This window comes from Bufo bufo, chromosome 1 (genome assembly GCF_905171765.1).
Source record: "Bufo bufo chromosome 1, aBufBuf1.1, whole genome shotgun sequence".
In the NCBI taxonomy this organism is placed as follows: domain Eukaryota; kingdom Metazoa; phylum Chordata; class Amphibia; order Anura; family Bufonidae; genus Bufo; species Bufo bufo.
The window spans coordinates 765,765,807-765,787,493 of NC_053389.1; the positions used below are offsets into that span (position 1 = coordinate 765,765,807).

A 21,687-nucleotide genomic window follows, 5' to 3' on the forward strand; every position below is an offset into this window, starting at 1 on the left:
CTCCCCCCACCAGTGAGGTCTCCTGTATAGACGTATTTTTGGATTTGGTAACTACTAAGATTGGGGAGTTTACCTCTTCCAAACAGAGATCCAATTGTGATCGTGCCATGGCCATTGCATTGTCCAACCTGGAACAGGACCTGTCAGTGGAAACCATCTGACAAGGGGGGCAATGTGGTGGTCATGGACAACGAACAATACCGACATATGTGTGAATCAATACTGAGGGACCCTAACACCTATGAGATTTTATCTCGAGATCCCATTGAGGAATATAAACATGAGCTTAGGGACATCTTGGATGATGCCCTTAAATCCAATTTGATTACTAGGGATGAATACCATTTCATGTTTCCTACATTTCCTAGGCAGGCAACATTCTATTGCTTGCCCAAGTTACATAAAGGGGTATCACCCCTTAAAGGACGCCCCATTGTATCAGGGGTAGGCAATTTGTGTCAGAATGTGGGCCTATACATAGATCAGATTTTGGCCCCTTTCGTTGTAGCTCTACCATCCTACACATGCGATACTACGGACCTATTAAAACGTCTGGAAGGGGTCCACGTCGACGCTAATGACCTAATTGCCAGCATTGACGTGGAAGCGCTCTATTCTAGCATCCCTCACGATTTGGGTCTACAAGCCGTACAATTTTTCCTCCAAACTCGAGTATGTCAGTACCGTGCCCACAGTCAACTAATTCTTCAGCTGCTTGAATTCACTTTAACCAGAAATGTATTTTCATTTAATGGGCGGATATACCACCAGCTCAGGGACACTGCGATGGGGATTCCCTGCGCCCCATCGTACGCAAATCTGTTCCTTGGCTGGTGGGAAGCAACTCTGGTCTTCACAGATGATAGTATCCTCCATACCGAGCCCATAGGACTGTGGGCACGGTATATTGACGACATTTTTGTCATATGGCATGGCAGTAAGCGATCCTTTGAGTCCTTCGTAAAGGACCACAACAAGAATGAGGTAGGGCTCCGTTTCACACACGAATCAGATGAATGGGCCCTCCCCTTTCTGGATGTCCTGATTACTAAGAACCAGATGGGTGAGTTGAATGCATCTTTTTATAGAAAACCTAACTCGACCAACTCACTCCTTCGATGGGAAAGTGAACACCCGCTCCCTCTGAACACGGGATCCCTAAGGGACAGTATCTACGCTTAAGATGGAATTCTTCCAGTAAGAAAGAATTCTTACACCAAGCGGCTGATCTTCGCCAAAAATCAGCATTTAGATCGGCCCTATTGTAAGAACGTTCTACTCTCCTCACCCCCAAACAGAAACCAGTACCATCTAACAATCTGATTCGCCTGATAACCTGGTATGATGGCGAAGCCAAGTCCATTACTGGCATAATCAACCAACACTGGCACATCCTTTTGATGGATCCGGATCTGAGGGAGGTGCTGGGAGATTCTCTAAGCATATCCTACAGACGAGGCAGGAGCCTACGTGATCGATTGGTCCAAAGCCAATACACCCCACAACCATCGTCGGGCTGTGCCTGGCTTCAGAACCCGAACCGGGGCTGCTATCGTTGCAGCGGTTGCATTGCCTGCCCATACATTAAGACTGGCAAATCATTTATGAGTAATGTTACTGGTAGGGAGTTTGCCATTCGTGACTATATCAACTGTAAGACCCGTGGGGTCATCTACCGGATTGTCTGCCAGTGCGGAAAAGAATACATAGGCAAGACTATCCAAGAATTCCGTAGGAGAGTAGGCGAACACCTTAATGATGTGGCCAAATTTAAAGACATTCCTGTGGCAAAACACGTCCACAGCTCTCACAATGGCTGTGGACGTCTTTCTTTCATGGCCATTGAGAAAGTAAATCCACCTACAAGGGGTGGTGATTGGGATAAAATTATACTACAAAGGGAGGCCAGATGGATATATGATCTCAAAACCATGGCCCCCTCAGGTCTTAATGAGCAGTTAAATTTTGGCTGTTTTCTATAATGGGCAACCTTCCGATTTGATCCCTTTAGTCTCAATCACACTAGACACCCCGATTTACCAGGAGGAATATTAGGGCATACATATTTGTCCAACCCTAAACAGCTTAAGTACCCATTGAGGGAATCTTGCCTATAGCCCCGCCTCCTCCTATCCTATCCTTCCCCTCCCCCCTTACTATTTATTAATGTCTGCCACTCTTTTGTTCAAGTCCATAAATGTATTTGCTCTTTGGTATGAGCATTTATGCCTCTCACCCTGACAGCTTGCATAAAATGCTTCCTAAATGCTTATACGAGCATTGGCTATTATGCCCGCTCTGTTGCAGCAGGCACCTGACGTCAGAGCACTCACCGGCGTCACCCAGCTGCTTAGCAACGAGCGCATTACTCTTCCTTACCTCTCGGCCGCCCCACGGGACCGGACGCTGCACTCCACTGACTGGTGCTCTGCGCTCCACGCGTTAGCCTCGCCGGCTGGTGGGGTGTGGCGTCTTGGTCGCGTGACCTGATCATCTGATTTCGGGAGGTGGACGGGAGATACAGGGTGCGCTTTTTGCTGTTAAATACCGGACAGGGCCGCCCCTTGCGGGGTAGGAACTCTGTGTAGACAGGCAGGTGCACAGTAGCAATGACTCCATCCCCAATCAGCGATTACTAGGGATATTGGTTCCCTGCTTCCCTGCACTGTCTACAGCTCCAATTAACCAACGACCACATCCAGCAACCGGCACAGGTGTATTCCTTCCACCACGCTCGATTGATCACTATCAGGGTTGCGTCGGAATGGTAAGACTGTTCCATACTTTTTAAGCCATATCCTCATTATCTGTATGTGGCGCTTTTTTTCTTAAAAAGTATACTAGTAAAAGTTATATTTTAAGCTCCCTCATATCCATGATTGTTTTTCAAACCGCCAGTGGGAGCGCCCCTATCTAATTACCATTACTCTACACATGATATTCACCTAGGTTGTGTAAAAATATGTTTAGAAAAGGATCAGAGAACCCTGCAGTTTTTTTAAAGTGTGGCAGTAAGGCAGGAAAATTACTGGCTAATTTGGCTAAGGGACAAAGACCCATAACACACATACACTTTCTAATACATATGGTTACTATCTCAGCATAAGGAGATTATTAATGCTGTTCTGAAAGAGTTTTATGACAGTTTATATAAAAGGGACTTCTCTGACATGTACGAGGGTCTTCAGTTCTTGGAGATGTTCATTTAAATGTTCCTAAGCCAGAAAAGGAAGTTGAGTCTACCATTCGATCCTTGGGGAACTGTAAGGCACCCGGCCTGGATGGGTATCTAAAAAATGTATTTTTGTCAGAGCTGACTTCAAGCCAAACACATCTATTTAATCAAATTCTTCTGCCAGGTTCCATTGTGTCTTCTGGGTCTACAGCACACATTACAATACTAAACAAGGCAGGCAAGGACCCCACTCAACTGAGCCCCTATCACCCCATAGATCTTAAAATCCTAACCAAATAGCTGACCAGTTGGCAATTTTTCTACCTAAACTGATTGGTGGACATCATATGAGTTTAACAAAGTTCATTCAGCAGTGACCAATATTCAACCAATATTGGCAGTACAAGACATGTTGGGAGTGGTTGGGAGCAGTCTTGAACCAGAGGGGAATCTGATGGGCTTCTAAATTATTAGTGAATGCGATATACATGCCACCTACAGCAAGAGTGTATACCACTGGGTTCTTGTCCAGTCCGGTCTGTCTCCAAAAAGTGATGAGACAGGGATGCCCAGTGCATCTCCTTATTTCTCTAGAACTGCTAGCTTTATATGTACAGAGCTCCAACGTTTATAAAGGTATTTTGATTGATTGGAAACAGAGAGGCTAAACCAACTTGCTTTGCTGATGATATGAGCCAAGAACATCTTTCCAACCTTTTATAAGTTTATTTTTTTCTACATTTGGGGATTTTCTGGATATACAATAAATGTTTCGAAATGCCAGCTTTTGTTTTTGCATAAAAAGATCTTGGTTTTCTAGACCACTGTAAAAATTACATATTCCTTTATCACGTATCTAAGAAGTAAGATAGGGAGATCTCTGTCCTGTCCCTATTTTCTAAATTATACTCAACTCTTCTGCAAGATTACACAGGAAAGGGAGAGATAGACTAGCTTTACCTTTAAGTTTATTAGGTCGAGCTCATCTACTTAAAATGATTAGCTTTGCTCGGCAAAATATAAAAATTTTTGATTGAACGCAAAGACATCCAACTTTTACAGATGCCTTTTTGAACTTTTCACTGGCTGAAGAAAAGGCCTTGTTTACATGTGGCAAGTGGGTTTACCATTGACTAATAGCAGATGTTACAATCTAGCGCAGGGGTTTACAAAGTTTTCTGGGTGGGGGTCACATTATCAGACTGAACCAACGTCAAGGACCAAAAATAACATTTAAAGGGGTTTAACAATTACAATACTATATTTATGGCATAGACATAACTGTTTGTTACCAGATGGTTGGGGGCTGCACAGAATGGTATCAAGGACCGAATGTGGCCCCCAGGATGCAGGTTGTGCACCCCTGATCTAGCGGCTTTGTTTAGGTACGTTAGGGATTGAGTTTTCAATTCTAGTGTTTTTTTCAAATCTCATTCTAGAACGGGAGTCGGCTGCCACATGGCATTTAGTGGGGTTAATTATGCACCAAACTGAGTGACCTTCCCTCCTAGATTAAAAATAACATTCTTCTTAGAGACACTGTTATGGCTTGGAAGCCTCATCTTCTTTTCCTTTAGGTAGATACTAAATAAACTTTTTAGGAATAGAGGGGGGGGGGGAATCCTCATGGTCGGAGACTTATTGCATTCCACAGAATGTCATTTTTTATTTTGGAGTGAATTGCAGGACAGATATGGCTTGGCTTCACATAATCATTTACAATATCAACAGTTTAAACATTTCTGCTTTTCAATGGTTGATTTCTGCTTCAGGCGAAAAGGAAAGGCATTTTTGATCATCTGATGGGAAATGGAGGGAGGATAGACTCATTATCTATTTTCCACCAAAAGATCAGAAATTGGAGACTGCATTGCACATGGACTACACTCAGTGTCGGACTGGGGTGCCTAGGGCCCATCAGTAAAATTTATTTTGGGGGCCCACCGTATGGATCCAATATTACCTGCTCACTTAGCAGCAAGATGCTACCAGATGATTGAATATGGGGGTCCCTGCAGCAACTTTGAGAAAGTAGGTCCTGGGGAGAAGAGGATACTGGCTAGCTTTCCTCTATACCTAGAAGTCATTTCAGCTCTGATCGTGTCTATAATAATAAACTGGGGAGTTTCTTTAATAATCTATAAGGTTTTTATATGAACATCGGCTGGTTTAGGTGCTGTACATTGAATATACAGTACAGACCAAAAGTTTGGACACACCTTCTCATTCAAAGAGTTTTCTTTATTTTCATGACTATGAAGGCATCAAAACTATGAATTAACACATGTGGAATTATATACATAACAAACAAGTGTGAAACAACTGAAAATAGGTCATATTCTAGGTTCTTCAAAGTAGCCACCTTTTGCTTTGATTACTGCTTTGCACACTCTTGGCATTCTCTTGATGAGCTTCAAGAGGTAGTCCCCTGAAATGGTCTTCCAACAGTCTTGAAGGAGTTCCCAGAGATGCTTAGCACTTGTTGGCCCTTTTGCCTTCACTCTGCGGTCCAGCTCACCCCAAACCATCTCGATTGGGTTCAGGTCCGGTGACTGTGGAGGCCAGGTCATCTGGCGCAGAACCCCATCACTCTCCTTCATGGTCAAATAGCCCTTACTTTCAAAGTTTTCTAAATTTTTTCGGCTGACTGACTGACCTTCATTTCTTAAAGTAATGATGGCCACTCGTTTTTCTTTACTTAGCTGATTTTTTCTTGCCATAATACAAATTCTAACAGTCTATTCAGTAGGACTATCAGCTGTGTATCCACCTGACTTCTCCTCAACGCAACTGATGGTCCCAACCCCATTTATAAGGCAAGAAATCCCACTTATTAAACCTGATAGGGCACACCTGTGAAGTGAAAACCATTTCAGGGGACTACCTCTTGAAGCTCATCAAGAGAATGCCAAGAGTGTGCAAAGCAGTAATCAAAGCAAAAGGTGGCTACTTTGAAGAACCTAGAATATGACATATTTTCAGTTGTTTCACACTTGTTTGTTATGTATATAATTCCACATGTGTTAATTCATAGTTTTGATGCCTTCAGTGTGAATCTACAATTTTCATAGTCATGAAAATAAAGAAAACTCTTTGAATGAGAAGGTGTGTCAAAACTTTTGGTCTGTACTGTATGTATGTAGTGCAGTAAGTCTACTGTGTTATGTGCCACTTGTGCAGGGGGTGGGAAACTAGGGTCCACCGGGGGATTCATCTTTACCCATGTGGGACAGTCTGAGCCTGACTACACTATTTAAGAAATGGTAAGATCAGTGATTTGGAGATATATACACTGAGCAAAAATATAAACGCAACCCTTTCGGTTTGGCTTCCATTTTGCATGAGCTGAACTCAAAGATCTGAAACATTTTCTACATACACAAAAGACCCATTACTCTTAAATATTGTTCACAAATGTGTCTAAATTTGTGTTAGTGAGCACTTCTCCTTTGCCAAGATAATCCTTCCCACCTCACAGGTGTTCGGCTCGACTCCCGCTCACCCATGCTTGCAAAAAGTATAATGAAGGACTGACTCGCAAGTTACTGGAGGCACCGGTAAAAGATTTCCCGGTACCAGTACGAAAACTGGGCCGAGTGCTGGACTTTTGTAAACAGCGGGGGTTTGGATTTATCCGCGACATGGCGACTAACCGTGATTATTATGTCAATCACCGGTCTGTGAAGAGAAAAGAGCTTCCCCCTTGGCTACACAGCCTATATGTAAATGAAGTGGTCGAGTTCACTCCTGCAGAGGGTACACGTGGACCCTATACCACGGCAGTACGTAGGCCAGGACAGCCTACAGAGACCCAGGAGCTTGATCAGGACTCTGAATTTTCTACCGCCCCCGTGCGGCCTGCTGCAAAATATGTGCCACCGAGTACTACACAGAATAAATATGCCACTGGTTTTGCAGGAACCAATATTCTGTGGCAACCCGCCATCGTCAACCGGAGACCCTGACGTTAAACCTAAACCTCAAAGAGAAAGGGTTAGGAGAAGGCCCGAGCCACAAAACCTCACTGCAGCTACAGAGGACTGTGCTATGTTATTCCAACAACTGGCTGTACAGCAACAACAGGGATTTGCTATCCCACATTATGGAGAGGAACCTGCTGGCTCTTCAACACTGAAAAATCCATCTGAAGAATCAAATCCTGTGACCAAGAGTGACCCTACAGTTGGGCTGGCTTGTTACGTGAAAAGGGAACAGCCCCCTATCTTTGAGAAAGTGAAGCAGGAACTTAACTTGCCATCTACACCCAAACAGAAAATTATGGAGGGACAACCAGAAGGATCATCCCCTGATTCATGGGATTCTGGAAGCCCAATTCTGACGGATGTGTCATCGTGTTCTGATCCCTACAATTAAGTAGGGCGTTCAACAACCATTACATGGAGCAGGAGCGGCCATCGTTTGAGAGGACTTCTCTTATTGTTTTGTTTATGAGCCCCTCTCTATGTTCTTGCAAGGACTGCATCCAGGACTCCACTTGAATCCAGAAAGTTTTGCACTACATTTGTGTTTTATCATGTTTAACCCCTTTTTACCCCATTTTCAGGTTATCAAGGGAATTTGTTTTTTTTAATAGTATCTTTTTATTTATTAATTTAGCAAAAAGCATAACGAACACATCAAATACAGACAATCATCAATTGAGTCCAGTACAAATCAAATACATGGGATCCATCATAACAGTTCCTCATGACCCAAGTTCGGGACAGAAGAAAAAGATATCACTTTCAGGATGAACAGTTCCCAAGATATCAATCCTAAGGAAGATTCAAAGTACTGCACACACGCACACACATTCACACACGCCTTCATTGGTCAGAACAGTCTTTCAGTCATCTATGGTACTAGAGTCTGGGCTCCAATCCAGGGGTCCCATATCTTCATGAAGCCATCAGGGGTCCCTCTTCTCTCAAACACAAACTTGTATAATTCAAGATCAGCATTAACTAGATGTACCCATTGTTGCACAGTAGGATTCTTAGGAGGTTTCCAGTTGAGAAGGATAGTTTTCCTAGCATAGTATAAGAGTATTCTATACAGCTTCCTGCCAAATTTGGTTGGAACAATCTCGTTGGCTACTCCCAACAGACTAGTGAGCTCAGTACAGACGTTAGGAAAGCCTAGTTTGTCATTAAGATATTTATGGATTTCTTCCCAGAAGCCATGAATAATCGGACACTGCCAAACCATGTGTATAAGACAACCGTTTTCATGTCCACATCTTGTGCAATGAGGGTTCGGCAATTTACCCATTTTAAATAGCCTCACAGGAGTATAATAAATTCTATGAAGCCATTTAACTTGAATCAACTGATCCCTAGCACTTACCACTGTAGATCTCCATGTACAGCTAGATTCTTTAACATGAACATCTTCCAAACCTTCAATGTCCCTTTTCCACCTAACAAATGCCCTGTCCAGGGGGGAGTCCTGCAACGCCATCAACGACGCATACAGGGTCGACACTGGTTTGACCAACGGAACCCTCCTAATCGCTGCCTCAACTGTACCACACTCCAGTTTTAAAGGTTCTCTACCAAACTGAGCCTGACAGGCATGCCTGAGTTGAAGATATCTATACAAACAACGCTGGGGCAAATTAAATTCCTGTTTCAAACTATTAAAGGTTCTAAATAGGCCTTTATAATATAGTTGGGTAAGGTAGCGCACCCCCCTCTGAGGCCAAAATTCAAACTCCAGTAATGAGAACAGCTCCGGAAGCACTCTGTTTCTCCACAAAGGCAAATATGGTGACCAAGTAATATCATTCTCATCAGGGTTACATTTCTGACCCCATTTGACCCACATCTGTACTGCAGCAGCCATCGATTGGGTGTAGTGTACTGTAGACCTAGCCCCCCTCCTATATGCCAAGTTCGTAAGTGCCTCATAGGACCCCAATAAAGCTGCCTCCAACACTACCGCCGGGTTACCTGAGTCAGCCCGTACCCACCACGCCACATAGCTCAGCTGCACCGCTACATAGTACATGTACAGGTTTGGCAAGGCAAGACCCCCCCGCAGGTAAGACGCCTGGAGGGTGGATCTCGCTATTCTGGGAGAAGACTTATTCCATAGAAAGGGAGCGATTATCCTATCCAAAGTAGCAAAATGTCTCTTGGGGAGTAACACTGGGGCAGCCCTATATAAGTATAGCAATTTTGGGAGAAGAATCATTTTTACCACATTGATATGCCCAACCAGAGTTAAAGGAAGGTTTTCCCAAGCCTCTAGCTTTCGAGTAATGGATTGCATTGTAGGAGCAACATTCAAATCATAAAATTTTGCCACATCTCTATGAACAACAATACCCAAATATGTAAATTGCTCCACAATCTGAAGCTTATTGTTCACCGAAATGCGAGCTGGGTCAACATCATCAACCAGACACAGACTAGACTTAGCCCAGTTCACACGGAGACCCGAGAAACCCCCAAATTGATCAACAACACCTAAAAGGGTATCCAAGGATTTCCCTGAATCTGCTAGGTAAACCAGCATGTCATCAGCATATAATGAAAGCTTTTCTGATATTCCAGCTATTTCCCAACCTTCTATACCTGAGTTAGAGGATATGAGTATCGACAAAGGTTCCATGATTAATGCAAATAACAGGGGGGAGAGAGGGCAGCCCTGTCTAGTGCCTCTACCCAAGGGGAAGGAGTCCGATGTGTACCCATTCACCCTGACTCTCGCCGAAGGGGATCTATAAAGCATTTGTAACCAGCACAAAAAATTCTCCGGAAAGCCCATTTGAGTCAGCACTGCCCACATAAACTCCCATTCTACTGAATCAAATGCTTTTTCATTGTCTAAGGACGCAAGAGCCCTCATACCTCTGTTATCATGTTTGACCTGAAGATTAGTGAACAATCGCCTTAAATTAATATCTGTGGTTTTCCCTGGCATAAAACCCGATTGATCTACCCCAACCAAGGAGAGAATTACCCCCCGCAATCTTAACGCCAGTACCTTCGCAAAGATTTTGACGTCAAGATTCAGAAGTGAGATAGGTCGATAAGAGCTACACTGGTCAGATGGCTTCCCCGACTTGTGAATCACTACTATCGTTGCCTCCAGAAAGGACGGTGGCAACGAACCACTTTCCAGTGCATACCTCAACAGCTTCCCAAATCTACTAACCAGGTCTTTAGAAAATCGCTTATACCATTCAGCAGGAAATCCATCGGGTCCCAGGGTTTTCTTGGTTGCTAAGGAACTAATGGCCGTTTCAATCTCCAGGTCAGATATGTCTGCCGCCAGGGCTCCCCTGTCATCTCTGTCCAAAGAAGGGATATTAATACCTGCTAAGAAATTGACAATTTCCTCCGAAGTACACGTGATCTTGGGGGCATACAATGTCTCATAATAGGAGGCAAACTGTCGGCAGACATCTCTAGGCTCCCTCAATAAGATCCCTTGGTCATTCAGAACTCCCGCCACCACCGTTTGCTGTGTCTCAGATCTAGTCAAGTACGCCAAGGCCCTGCCACACTTATCACTATCTGAAAAAATAGTTTGCCTCTGATTTAAAAGTTTCTTCTCAGTATATTCAGTTAAATGCAAAGTAAACCTACGCTGCGCCTCAAGCCACAGAGTCTGTTTCTCAGGGCACGGATCTAGTATATATAACCTCTCCTTATCAGCTAGTTCCGTCTCTAGTTTTATCCGTTTGATATTCAGTTCCTTTCTATGAGTTGCAATAGCAGCAATCAATGCCCCTCTCATTACTGATTTGAAAGCATCCCATTCTACCAGAGGATTCGTAGACCCTTCATTTTCTGCCCAGTAATTCCCCATTGCATCTAGACTCTCGCTCACCACAGGTAATACCTCGAGCCACATAGGGTTTAACCGCCACTGCTTATCAGTCGAAGCCAGCGGCTGTGACAGTATCAGAAGGAGGGGGGCATGGTCTGAAACTCCTCTCGGTAAATAATCACTGGACTTGATATAGGGGGATAATTCTCTGCTGACAAAGGCCATATCTATACGAGAGAGTGAGCCAGTAGAAGCTGAATAGCAAGAGAATTGCGCATCTGTGGGGTGGAAATAGCGCCACGTCTCTACTAAATCATAAGTATTAGCCCAATGTGATAGGACATTGTTGTGTGAGGCCTGGGGAACCCTTCTGTCCCGTATAGGATCTAAAGTGGCATTATAGTTACCCATAATAATATAAGGCATTGCTGGAAATCCTGCTATTTTAGCTGTAATTAAGTCTAGGACCTCTCTGCGGAATGGCTGAGGAATATATAATCCCACAAATAGGTACTGCAGGCCTCTGACACAAGCATGTAAAATCACATACCTACCATAAGGGTCCAGCTGTACAGACAGTATTTGAAACGGAAGACTTTTAGCAATTAAAATAGACACGCCTCTAGCGTGGTTTGAGTAAACCGCATGATATGTGGGGCCTATCCATGGGCGCCGCAAAGCTAGTACTTTCTGGCCCTGCAGGTGTGTTTCTTGCAATAACATTATGTCAGGGTTATACCTCTTCAGATAATTGAACACTAAAGACCGTTTAATCTTATCATTCAGACCCCGAACATTCCACGAAAGTAGCTTAATTACCGCCATTTATTCTTCCAAAGATAACATCTCCATAATCTCCGACCAATGAAGGCACATTCACGCACACATACAATCCACATCAAAGAACCCCTCAACAGAGAAACTCTCTTCAACCCACCCATTCCCAACCTCCCTAACCCACCCTGCCCAAACCTTCCTAACATGGTTGAGCCTGACACCCCAAACTAGCAACTCCTGGGTACGATAACCTACCCTAACTCATTAGAACATATATACCATATAGGTACGTTGGTGATAGGAAGCAAGTATATACGTCTACCCACAACAGTGCATAGTCATACAGGGTGTTGCCACCCAGCATACCAATATGGGGTTAAACATCTGATCAATAGACAAAGTCAAAGAACAGGGATTCTAACAGGAGTAATAATGGTGCATTTAAACCAGATACTCCCCCCCTCCCCCAACCATCTTGTCAGCAAAACAATTTAACATTTAATCATGTATTATTTGCTCCAGCTGCCATCACTATAAACCATCAGCGGTGAGGCCTTGCATTTAGATTTCTCTCAATCCATTCATTAGCCTCTTCAGGAGTACTAAAAAAACGGACTGTTTCACCATCTTGCACCCTCAAGCGAGAAGGGTAGATCATGGCATATTTCACATTTTTGTCCCTCAGCCGCGCTCGGACTTCAGTAAACTGCTTCCTTTTCTTCTGGACCTCTGCGGTAAAGTCCGGGTAAAAGGACAAACGGACATTCTCATAGCTGACATTCCCCTTCTGTCGAGCAGCTAGCAAAATAGCGTCCCTGTCCCTGTAGTTCAGGATCTTCATGATGAAAGGTCTAGCAGGGGATCCCGGCGGTAAGGGCCTGGTTGGAATCCGATGCGCCCTTTCTATAACAAAGCAACTGGAAAGTGAGATGGGATGTAACACTTCTTTTATGAGCTGTTCCGCAAAAATTTCTGGGGTAGACCCTTCTGCTCGCTCCGGTAAGCCCAGGATACGGACGTTGTTACGTCTATTGCGGTTCTCAGCGTCCTCCGCCCTGGCTTGCAGCATCTGTACCTGTTGCAGCAGCTGCCTGGTGTCATTTCCAGCTGCTCTGGATGCATCTTCCACATCACTCACTCTTTGCTCCACTGCAGATGTTCTTTCACGTATTTTGTCAAAATCGTGTCGCAAACAGCTAAGGTCAGACTGTAGATGGTCTATCTTTGATGTAAGAGCAGCTTGACAGGCAGCTATAGCTTTCATAATTTGAGAGGCTTCAGCAGAGGCACCAGGGACAGGAGACCCCTCACTTTCCTGTTCAGTTTGACTCATGGCGTCCATGAATCGTTTAACAGATGATGGAGCCACAGAAGAAGTTTTGCGGCCCATAGAAATAGTCCACAGACACTTTAAAGATCTGCTGGGGTTTGTCACTCATGCAGCAAAACAAGATAAGGCTTTGTTAAATTCAGCAAGTCCTGCCACACAGCCAAGTAGACTGCCAGATATCTTTACATTCCTTAGGGGGGAGGGGGATAAGTACACCAACACCACCACTAAACTTTCATATAAACTGTGGTGAACTCTTCAGCTTTCATACATAAGGGCTCCCAAGAGGATTACCACTGCAGGACTTCAGGATAATAGTGGAAGTAGGGAGATACAGAGCGTTTCGCAGATCCACTCCGTTTGCTGGGGCAGAGAGGAGCGCCGCTGCACATACACTTAACGGCAAGATGGCGCCCACCGCGCGGCTTCTTCCCGCCTCGGTCGCCGGGCTCAAGACTCCAGCAGGTATCGGCAGCAGTCCAAGGTAAGTTGTTAGCAACTTTCGGCAAGCCGTACCTGTGCTGTGTACCTTGCGGCGGATCGTGCCCCGACCTCACTCCACACTCTCCTCAGTTTGCGTCCCTCCGCTCCTCTCCCTCAATCCGACGGCATCCACAGCGCCACAGCCAAAACTCAGCAATCCAGCACCGGGCAGAGTGTCCCCAAGTATGAAGGGATCCAACATATGATGAATGAGCTCAAGAAACCCCCGATTATGCCAGGTGTATAAAGGATATTTCACAGGATTTTGTAGGAGCACTGCAATCCTGCTTCCTCACTCCATGCTGGCTCGGCCACGCCCCCCAAGGGAATTTGTTAACGCAATGTTTAAAGTATAATACCCAGAAAGACTTTTCTGTGATTATCCGTTCTACAACAAAATTTTTGCACTTTAAAAAGTTTTATACATGTTTTATACCCCATTTTTGGTATGGACTCTGTCTTCTGAACCATATCATGGACTTTACTGCCCTAATGTGAGATCATTCTCTAATAACCATTTTTGGCCGTAGCACATCTACCATAAAGAAAAAGTGTATGTGATATATTTTATATATTTGCCTAGAATGTATTTTTTGTGCATAACCCTTTATTCACAGGAGGTTATTGAAGAGTCATGATAATACATGTCTATATTCACATGTGCATATTTGGTGGTGTGTATTTGGTGCATTTCAGGACACTGCTTAGAGATCCACAGCTTCAGACGTTACCAACGTCGAGGGCAACTCACATTTTACCATGGGGGTATGCAGCGTCCCACTACATGTGTGTGGGCGCTGCTTAAAAGCACTTTTTACCCTAAAAACTTTATTATGCTGTATTATGTGACTTTGTACTAATTTATCTGCAAAATCCCTGTTACCAGGCAGATTAGGTGTAATTTATACATCCCACCACTAGATGGGGATAAAACTTAGGTTCTATATTTACCTAGGTCAGGCCTAGTGAGAGGGTTGAGAATGGATTTACAGATTAGAGCAGATTTGAGGAGATTAGATTAGTGGGAGAGAATGCAGAGTGAAGACTCCACAATACAGATTAGTGAGTGGAGCCAACTTCGCTATGAGGTAGTACCAAGATGTGAGGCGCAGAAGAGCGTTTTCCTTCTGTGGCCGGACTATATACTTGCATCCCTGACCAGTAGGAGAGAGTTTGCCTCCCTGGAATAGAAACAAGCTTCCTAAGGATTCATCGGTGTTAAGAGCCATTATTGAGGGCCACAGACACCTTTGCACATGGTGGAGGACTTATAGCTTCTGGCAGTCACACCATAACTCTGGGAAACAGATGAGTTACCTGTCCAAATGTTCAGCTTGTAGGGAAAGGACAAGGTATAGGACTGAGCACATCAACAGAAACAAGGTACTCCTTAACCACAGCTCAAATCAAGCCTAAGAAAGCTTAGGAACAGTGGACTTGCAGATTAACTCTAATACCAACAAGAGACTGTATTTTGTACTGCTGCAACCAAAGTCAACCTCAGTAAAAGTTGTGAGCTGTATCTTACCACTGTCTACCTCATTATTACCACTATTGGATGTACCACCATTAACGGTACTGGCGTGACGACAAAAACCATCAAGGGACTCAGCCGCAACAAGCACCCTAAGCACCCCTAACATCAAGGGCACCTCAACCACCATCTTGGCTGATGCTTCCCTACCACAGAGCGTGCCCCGGAGGATTTCGTGCTGTCCACCTCAACACTGTGCTGCCAGCCCAGGGAGGCTTTCTGCTAACCGTGAGTAAACTGATGAACTGTGTGTTATAATTTGGCCCCTCATCGGTCCACCGTGCACCTCACGTGTTGCCCCTGCGCTACTGTCTGGCTGCATATCAAAGTGCTGATTAGACAGCATGAATATTGCACAGGTGTGCCTTAGACTGCCCACAATAAAAGGACACTCTGAAATGTGCAGTTTTATCACACAGCACAATGCCACAGATGTCGCAACGTTTGAGGGAGTGTGCAATTGCCATGCTGACTGCAGGAATGTCTACCAGAGCTGTTGCCCGTGCAATGAATGTTCATTTCTCTACCATAAGCCATCTCCAAAGGCGTTTCAGAGAATTTGGGAGTACATCCAAACGACCTCACAACCGCAGACGACGTGTAACCACACCAGCCCAGGACCTGACGTCCGTGATCATCTGAGACCAGCCCAGGACCACCACATCCAGCATGTTCACCTCCATGATCATCTGAGACCAGCCACCCGGACAGTTGCATCAACAATCGGTTTGCATAACCAAAGAATTTCTGCACAAACTGTCAGAAACCATCTCAGGGAAGCTCATCCGTATGCTCGTCGTCCTCATCGGGGTCTGGACCTGACTGCAGTTTGTCATCGTAACCGACTTGATTGGGCAAATTCTCACATTCGATGGCTTCTGGCACATTGAAGAGGCATTCTGTTCACGGATGAGTCCCGGTTTTCACTGTTTAGGGCAGATGGCAGACAGCGTGTGTGGTGTCATGTGGCTGAGCTGTTTCCTGACGTCAACCTTGTGGATCGAGTGGCGGTGGGGTTATGGTATGGGCAGGCGTATGTTATGGACAACGAACACAGGTGCATTTTATTGATGGCATTTTGAATGCACAGAAATTCCGTAAATAGCTCCTGAGGCCCATTGTTGTGCCCTTCATCCACGACCATCACCTCATGCTGTAGCATGATAATGCACGGCCCCATATTGCAAGGATCTGTACACAATTCCTGGAAGCTGAAAACATCTCAGTTCTTGCATGGCCAGCATACTCACCGGACATGTCACCCATTGAGCATGTTTGGGATGCTCTGGATCGGCGTATACGACAGCGTGTTCCAATTCCTGCCAATATTCTGCAACTTCGCACAGTTATTGAAGAGGAGTGGAGCAACATTCCACAGGCCACAATCAACACCCTGATCAACTCTATGCGACAGAGATGTGTTGCATTGCGTGAGGCAAATGGTGGCCACACCAGATACTGACTGGTTTTCTGAGCCCCCCCCCCCCCCCCCTCCCCCAGTAAGGCAAAACTGTGCACATTTCAGAGTGGCCTTTTATTGTGGGCAGTCTAAGGCACACCTGTGCAATATTCATGCTGTCTAATCAGCACCTTGATATGCCACACCTGTGAGGTGGGAAGGATTATCTCGGCAAAGGAGAAGTGCTCACTAACACAGATTTAGACTTGTGAGCAATATTTGAGAGTAATGGGTCTTTTGTGTATGTAGAAAATGTTTCAGATCTTTGAGTTCAGCTCATGCAAAATGGAAGCCAAACTGAAAGGGTTGCGTTTATATTTTTGCTCAGTGTAATAAGATTTTACTTGGGCTTCAGAGGGTTAAGGACCCTTCTAAACTTCCCTGTAAGAAATCCCCTGTCTGTAAGGAGGAATTATCCCAGATAGAGCATATATGGCAGTGCATAGAGCTTATGCAAGTTGGTACTAGACATCTGTGCACTGGCAGATAGCCTCCCTACACCTCCGCCTTATGAAAATCAATTATCAATAGTCTAGTTGTTGAATATATTTATCTGTTTTTCCACTTTTGAAATGAATAAAAAAAATCCAGCTGTATTTTATGTATCATTTGTCTTACCAAAATTACAATCCTCAGAGATGATGAGAGGCCAATTACTGTTCTATGTTTAGTATACACTGATCTGAATTGTATTGGCTCTCTGTCCCCAGATAGCCAACTGAAATACATAAAAACCTTAGAGACCTCAATGGGCCCCATACATTTCTTATATATGGGCAGCTATGCTACACAAGTTCTAATTTTCAAGCAGATACTACTACAGCTGGGTTCAGAATAAAAGCCATATGAGGGGCTCTCTTCCCTCTAAGCTGCGCAGCGTGGAAAAGATAGAGCTAAAAAAGCGCCCCTTACAAACAGGTAAATCTGTATATTGGTTCCTGAATCTCATTAGTATGTTGCCGTAACTTTTTATTTTCCATATTGCCCAGCTTAGAGGGAATATTAATGAGGGGCAAATGAAGAACCCTACACTTGAACTTGTAAGGGCTAAACATACGGGAGGGTTGAGAAGTCATAAGAAACCAATGCTGCAACGTAATTTTTTCATGGTAAGAGAATCCCTTTCATGATGTTAGTGATGGATGAACATAGGTGAGGGAGAAAGATTTAGTCATAAAATGTGAGCATTGACTTACGCGTTAGATAACTGGTCTCTGGCGTCATCAGGATCAGATGACAATGTAATTATTATGAGCACAGCTCCTGTGTCTACTGTTGGGGGGAATGAGGCGATGCTCTTTCCTCGGTAGCTGTGTCATAAAATGTGGAGATACCATAAGCCAGACATACACATTAGATAACTGGTCTCTGGCGTCATCAGGATCAGATGACAATCTATTATTTATGAGCGCACACCTTGCGTCCAGGGCTGTAGTTTCAGCTTATGCTATTAGACACGTTCACACATGCCGGGTTTTGGCTTGAAAGTCTGCCTTGGGTACACTACAGATTTTGAAGCAACATATCAAATCTACAAAGAATCCACAGCACGCTCTGCATGCAAATTTTGATAGCAATTTTTCTGAGGGCTCTCTCCCTATACACTGAAAGTGGTGAAATCCATGACAAATCGACAACAGAATGGGCCTGCAGAATGAGCTGCTGAAAATCTGTAGTAATTCCAACCCGTGTGGATTCACTACTAAAGTCCAGGATGCAGACATGGCAGAATTGTGGTACAGTACCTAGGGCCCATGGTTCTGTCTGTTGGTTCTGCTTCATCACTTTCCATGTCACCACCTGTCAATCTGTGTCAATCTCTATTAAACTCTACCACCCTTTCGTCCTTTGTATTTACACATGCATGGCAGCAGCAATCACTCTCCAGCCGGATAAGCTGAGGAGCCACTTCCCAAGTCAAATGAGGCAGATGCTATGCTGGCTGCATCGTTTCTCCCTGGTCCTGATCTGATACGAGGAGATAAAGCAAGGCTATACACTCTAATTCTGGGCCTTAGGTTACACTTGGCTTAAGTCCACTCAACTGCACGTGGACCCAGTGATAAACATCTTTGTCAGTGCCGGGCCGGCATGAGAGGTGGCTCCAGCCTTGCAGTGCTGGGGTCCTAGATTCAAATCTGACCAAGGACAACATATGCCTCGAATTTGTATGTTCTCCTGGTGTTTGCATGGGTTTCCTCCCACACTCCAAAGGCATACTGATAGGGAACTTAGATTGTGAGCCCCATTGGGAACAACAAACAATGAAAACATCTGTAAAGCGCTGCGGAATATGTCAGTGCTATATAAGCAAGTTAAAAAAAATTAAAAGAGTGCTGGCAGCAGCTATTAAAGAAAAAATGGCACTTACGTATGCATTTATGGGTTGGTCCCTAAACACTACTGTCCTAGGCATCTGCCCTCGGGTGCCTAGAGGTAAATACAGCTCTGCTTATTGGGGAAAATAAGGTTCAGATGGTATAGTTGAATTGTAACATGACTGATCTTCTCTGGTTTTGTCCTTCAGTGGTTTTCAGATCCATGGAAATTCAGTCTTGTGTTGAAGACATCAGTAATCTAAAGGTGGCCATACAAAGATGGCAGTCAGCCAAGTGGTATGCTGAGCTTGGCATAGATTAGCTGAGGATGCATGTGTTCTGAAAAGGGAAGAGTTGAGCAAGCTGCTTCGAGACAAATCTGGTAACAACTTATCGCCCCTGAAAACAAAAGGATCAGGCATGTTGAAGTCCAACAGACAGATTTTTTTTTTCCATGACATGTTCTAAATACAAGCAAAAAAAAATTATAAATCCCCAAATTGTTGTTTTAAAGAACAAATGTGTAATCCAAAGAGAATTCGCAGACGTAAAATAAGTGTTATTTCAGTGCTACTTATTGGGTCAGTAACTTTTAAGACTGGATTACACTGGGATTTGTTGTAGAGCTACTGATTGACAGCTGCAGACCACAATATTGCATACAACCTAATATCTTTCTTTGGCCCAATAGTCCCAATAGTTCAAGTTGGTCAGCTATGGACAGTTGTAGTGTAGCCCTAGACTTTGAGGTCCTTTTACAGTGAATGGTCATCTGAGAGATTACTCAGGATAAGTGTTTGTATAAAGACTCGTTCCTGATAATCTGCCTGTGTAAAAGGTGCTCGTTCATTATTGTGTCGTTCTGCTGCCACAGAAAATCATCATTCCTGCACAGCAGATCGTGCTGTTTAAACAGGGATCTCCTGCCCAAGAATACTGGGGACAAGCAATCGCTATATTGATCACTTGTCCACATACACTGGGGGTGACTGCTGCATGTAAATGCAGCCTTCATCTCCGCTGATGTTCTGACAGAAAATGGGAGCATCTACTTAATTCCCGATAATCTGACAGATCATCTATATGTGCAAAAGGATCCTTATTTTCATTTCCTTGTGTTAATCTGGTGCTCCTGATTTCTTCAATAATGAAGACAACATGAACTATCTTACCATACGTTGGTGAAGGCTCATCATCGTGAAGTTAGATTTATGATTTTTGCTTCTATTCCGGGAAAGCAAGTCATTAACAAAATTCTATATGTCTATATTATAAATCTAATTCTACAAAATGTAATTAACTGGTGAACTTACCACTTATTTCCTGCAGTTATTCCGACAGAAGAAAGACCTCAAGCAAATACACAGCTTCAGCATCAGAGACTTGGTTCTTCTATATTATTTTTTTATAATAAATGTATTTAAAAATAAAAAAAAACTTTAATAATAAAATCTCTGGGCTTCATCTTTTTAGCAAATTAATATTAATCCCTGGCTATGAATATAGGCAACAGTTCATCAGTCATTGAGTTCTTGTTATTGGGATTCCCAGATGTTACTGGCTACAAGTCCGTTGCTTTCTTTATTGTTATCCTGATCGTGTACATCATCACACTCATGATAAATACTATGGTCATATTTTTGGTGTCTATCAAGCCGACGCTCCATTCTCCCATGTACTTTTTTCTCCAGCAGTTATCATTTGTTGAATCCATGTTCCTGACTGTGATAGTTCCTAAAATGCTTAATGTTGTATGGTTAACAGGAGCCACCATATCCATTATTGGTTGTATAACGCAGACTTACATGTATTGTGCTATAGGATGCACGGAATGTCATCTCCTCACAGTCATGGCTTATGACCGGTACTTGGCCATTTGTAACCCTCTTCGCTACAACACCATTATGGACACGAGACTTCAGCATCTCTTGGTCATCTATTGTTGGGTTTTTAGCTTCCTGCTGACCCAGATCACTCTTAATCTTCTTTGCCAACTTGATTTCTGTGAATCCAATGTGATTGACCATTTTTTCTGTGATCTTGTTCCTTTTGTAGAACTTTCCTGCACTTACAAGTATGCCTTACAGCTGGAGATTCTGATTGTCGCTATTCCTATAATGGTCATACCTTTTATTTTAGTTCTTATCAGTTACATTTTTGTCTTTAAAACAATTCTTGGCATCTCCTCTGCCAAAGGAAGGAAGAAAACCTTCTCCACCTGTAGCTCCCACTTAACGGTAGTCATCATGTACTATGGAACCCCTATCACCATCTACATGGTTCCAGCTAATGGTTACACCTTGCCTATACACAAATTAATTGCATTTTTATACATTGTAGTAACTCCCCTGTTCAACCCGATCATATACTGCTTGAGGAACCAAGAAATGAGAGCCGTCATGGAGAAGTTATTTAGAAGAAAGAATAAATCGGGCCAAAATGCTCTATTAGAAAATTAATACAATGAAATACTATGCTTCACATGTACGGTGGATCTTGTGTCTTTAAAGATGCCACCCAGTGAGTGGGCACCATAGTCAGTGGGTGCCTGCTGTTTTACACAGCAGACACCCAGTGGCACAGCCCTTGGTCAGAGACAATTCTCATCACAGACTTTCAAACTCTCAAATTCAGTGGTCAATTGCAACCACAACATCTGAGCAGTCATTTACTCAGAGCAGGGAGGTGGGTGGCGCAATAAGACAGTAGCCCAAAGAACAGAAGTAAATCAACTAAGGAGTGGGTAACCCTTTCAGGACATTGCGATGTTCCGTATTTACATTTTTGTTTTTTACTCCTTGCCTTCAAGGAGCCATAACTTTTTTCTTTTTC

General features: G+C 43.8%; 1 protein-coding gene across 1 annotated transcript; it reads left to right on the forward strand.

The window, feature by feature from the left end:
- Nucleotides 1–20,351: 20,351 nt before the first annotated feature.
- Nucleotides 20,352–21,314, forward strand: LOC120987304 (olfactory receptor 11L1-like). Its single transcript, XM_040415879.1, has one exon. The coding sequence runs from the start codon at nt 20,352–20,354 to the stop codon at nt 21,312–21,314; it is 963 nt and encodes a 320-aa protein (XP_040271813.1).
- The last annotated feature ends 373 nt before the right edge of the window (nt 21,315–21,687 follow it).